Source organism: Octopus bimaculoides, chromosome 2 (assembly GCF_001194135.2).
Source record: "Octopus bimaculoides isolate UCB-OBI-ISO-001 chromosome 2, ASM119413v2, whole genome shotgun sequence".
Lineage (NCBI taxonomy): Eukaryota > Metazoa > Mollusca > Cephalopoda > Octopoda > Octopodidae > Octopus > Octopus bimaculoides.
The window spans coordinates 33,951,481-33,955,935 of record NC_068982.1 but is presented as its reverse complement, the minus strand read 5'-3'; the positions used below and the strand labels follow the sequence as shown (position 1 = coordinate 33,955,935).

Sequence of the window (4,455 nt, the reverse complement as noted above, 5' to 3'; positions counted from 1 at the left end):
ATATATATATATATATATATATATATATATATATATATATATATATATATAAACACACACACACACACATACATGTATGTATAAATGAGGTGTGAGAGGTGACTACATATTTATTTAACCATGTGACATCCTTAGGATTACAGCCATTTCACAACCTTTTTCATGTTGTATTAATTTCAGTGTGGAAGAAGTTCTATTTATATGTTTACATTAATATAAATGCTTCATAAAACTACAGAGACACAGGAAGGCATATAATCTCTCTACTAAAGAAGGTAGGAATACAGTCTTTTGTTCAAGTCCAGGAATCAAAACCAAAATCTTATAATCCAACACTCTAACCACTAAGCCACACACCTCCACATTGAGTGTTGAGTGAGAAGAAAGGGGCAGACCAAATCACTATAAGCTGGTGCTTTCTTTTGTGGGTGTTAGGTCTTGGAATGAAGATGTGATCCTTAAACCTGCTGCCTACCAAAGCCTCAATGTAATAGGAGACTACAGTGTCAAAAATTTCTTTATTTGAGGACAGACACTCTTCTTACTCTCTTCTCTTTTCTTTGATTTCTTCTGAATTTTGATATCACAAAAGAAAAAATAAATATTGCTAAAGACAAGAAAGTAATTGATGCTGCCAAAGAACGAAATAATTAACAAGACAACTGACAGAGATGCTATCACTTATATGTATAACTGAAAAGATGCTTGAAGATATAAAGTAGATTGACTGTTATTATGCACATCCTATGTGTTGTTAAAGACATGTGCTAATTATTCTTTAATTAAAACACGTTGAGGTTTTAAAATGTCTCAACTTGCTAAAAGTGACACCTCACATATCTTGTTTTCTACAGTGTGTTGATGATGAAAAAGAATGTTTTGAATAATAACCTTGATTAAAACGCCCACTTCATAAGAATATGGTATAAATGTTTTTCTCTCACAGAAAAAGCAAGTTTTTAAAGTAGAGCAACAAATTGCAGCAGAAAGCTTACTAACAATTTGTCATAGAATCATTACTTGGCTCACAACACATTCACACAAAAACTTATTTACATGTAAATGATTACTGCAAATACTAACCATGGATAGACATTCCCTTACACCTACTCTAATGTAAACAATAAACCTATTTGATGTCATATACCGTCTCCAATTGTGTAACATCAGTAATATCACTTATCTGAAAGAACTTATCACGTGTTTTCAAACCACATTTATGAATAAACATATCAAATGCAGAAATACACACAGCAAAGTGTGTTAGTTTTTGTATTGACAAGAAAATTTCACAAGACATGAAAAGTTGTCACATATCTTATCAAGATTGAAACACTTTTAGCATTTGTTGATACACTCAAAATTATTTTCGTAGCAGAAAGATAATAGTAATTTTTATTTGGAAGATCTTGGCAAGAGTGGCATTAAAATTTGATATTGAAAATTATACAAATAGTTTGACTTATTACCACAACAAAGTGCCAAATGTTTCACTCTCTCACTTCAGTGTTAAAACTAGGTATTACAATATATTCAAATGACTATACCTCTTTAATGATTTACTCTCTACATACACACAAGAAATCAGTATGAAGTATATCTCAATTTTTATGCAATGCTTGCACATTCTACTATATATTATCAGATGAGTCTATATTACCTGAGATTATCTATGCAATTAATAAGCAAAAATTCTCTGTAGAGGTGTTTAAAATCTAAAGAAAATCAGTAAGGGAAATAAATCCAATAAGATCAAGTGATTAAAATTTAAAGACCAGATCTACTCCAATCTGCATTGTCTATATTTTCCAAACATTTCAATAAATCAATCTTATTGAAGTTATCTCTCTTGCTTGTTGTATTTAGATATAGAAATATTTTAGCCTTGTGATAAACAATGGTTTAATACTATTTGATTTAAAATAATAGTCTAAATACAACACCTTTTAAGCTTTTACTCAAAATCTTTGAGGTGGATTGGTAAGTTGTTCTACCTTAAATGAAACTTTCTTAATTGAGGTTGAAAACTGGACCACATACTCCATTAACTCATCAGCATTTAAACTGCCCATAACTAGATCAAATATTCTAACTGTTTTATGTTCAAACTGGCCAGATATGGCCCCTTATACTTATCCTATAATGTCATTCTAAAAATAAACAGTCACATCATTCAGTACTTGAAGCTTCAATATAATACATGATTAATACAAAATAATCATTTCTACTATAGACACAAGGCCTGAAATCAGGGGGCAGGAGAGTAATTGATTATATCAACCCCAGTGTTTCACTGGTACTTAATTTATCGACCCCAAAAGGATGAAAGGCAAAGTTAACCTCAGCAGAATTTGAACTCAGAATGTAGTGGCAAACAAAATACTGCCCAGCATACTAACGATTCTGCCAGCTCACCACCTTTGATTAATACAAAATAATATGAATAAATAAGCATTGCATTTTACAAAATAATCTAAGTGCTAAAAGATTAGAGGATAATTTATCATGAGGCATATTAGCAATGGTTAATGGCACTCCGTCGGTTACAACGACGAGGGTTCCAGTTGATCTGATCAATAGAACAGCCTGCTTGTGAAATTAATGTGCAAGTGGCTGAGCACTCCACAGACATGTATACCCTTAACGTAGTACTCGGGGAGATTCAGCGTGACACAGTGTGTGACAAGGCTGACCCTTTGAATTACAGGCACAACAGAAACAGCAAGAAAGAGGGAGAGAAAATTGTGGTGAGAGAGGAGAGTAGGGTTCACCACCACCACCCTGCCGGAACATTGTGGAGCTTTAGGTATTTCCGCTCAATAAACACTCACAATGCCTGGTCTGGGAATCGAAACCGCAATCCTACGACCGCGAGTCTGCTGCCCTAACCACTGGGCCATTGCACCTCCACTAGCTATGGTTACTTGACAGATTATTGACACTCTGCTTTCAACAGTCAACTCCACCTAGTTGTAGGCAATTACCATGGATGGTCCAACTCCAAACTGTAAGCAGATGCAGTTCCTTTATAAAAAAAACTGACTCATTGTTATTGAAATATTGAGGCCAAGTTACCTGAGGTAAAGTGATGGCCTACCCAGTCAAATTAGAATTAAGCAGTAAATTTATGGATTCTGGTTAATATGAATGTATGATTATGTCTACAGAAACCACATGAAAGACAATTAATCTTAAATATACACCTACCTTATAAGGATGCATTGGTTGTCAGATGAGCATAAGTTGTTTGCAACCATATTCTGGTAGGCAGTATCAGCTATTGCAAAGATATGTGGAGGATTTTCTGACTTTTTGGCATAGCAATACTTCTTGACAAACTTAAAATAAAATGAAACAAAACATTAAACTTGTAGAAATACTAAAAGAAATAAGACAAAGTTTTCAATCATTTAACCCCAATGTTCATATAATTTAAAGTAAACTAAAGATTGAATAATTTTTTGAACTTATTTAACAAAATAGTCTTTTAAATTGCAAACAAGAAAAAAATGGCAATTATTTATTTGAGTTTCTTTCAGAGATTCCCTCAAATTACAAAAGCAGTTCTTTAGCTACCAAAATATACTCTCTCCTATCTTTATGAATTCTTTTTAGATATTGAGCTTGCTTCGAATGAAACCATGTATTGCTATCTTCCCTACCAATATCAGTTTATCTATAATTACAACAATTATTACTTTTATTACTACTACTACAATAACCTTACCACCATTCAAGAAGCAGTACTGGTGCATTTAAGCCTAAACATCTAAGGTCATAACGTTATACAAATGTACAGTGATCTTTAATTAATCAGTTTACATATCAAGCATGAGCAACCTTTTGCAAGAGGTAGGCTGTATAAGACACAACCCATCACTAGGTGGGCCACGCTACTAAAAAATTCAAGGTAATTTTCCTTAGCACCCTTGGGACTTTTAAAAAGTCCCATGGGCCAAAGTTTGCACATGACTGCTCTGTATATTTATATATGTAACAATGTTATCAGTGTAATTATTCATCTCTTAGATTATTGGCAGAAATAGTAGAATACCCGACTAAATTCCTTACAATGTTTACATTCTTCTATGATCTGCTTTCAATTCCTACCACAATTCATTTTATCTTCCAACAGTGCAGCCACTAAAACACTTGACAGCAATAAGCTCATTCTTTTTATTATATCTATAAACATATATATACACATATATTTGTGAGTATACATACGTGCATGCGTGTATGTGTATATGTATATATATATATATGAGATGTTGGCGTGGGCTCCCACCGCAGCATCCGAAACTCGGAGTTTTATCATGGCTACCGAATAAGTGTCACATATTTTTACAGATAAATTTCTCTATTTACATAATATCGAGGTCTCTTTCTTTCTTTTTTTGTCCTTCCTATCAATATATATACATATATATATACATATATATATATATATATATA

General features: G+C 32.7%; 1 protein-coding gene across 1 annotated transcript in view; it reads right to left on the bottom strand.

Annotated features, from left to right (window-relative positions):
- LOC106879565 (myosin-IIIb) overlaps positions 1-4,455 on the bottom strand; it is a 114,320-nt gene that overhangs the window by 72,647 nt on the left and 37,218 nt on the right. The window contains exon 3 of the mRNA XM_014929199.2: positions 3,208-3,338. Coding sequence (XP_014784685.1) covers positions 3,208-3,338 — 131 coding nt within the window. The remainder of the gene's footprint in view (positions 1-3,207; positions 3,339-4,455) is intronic.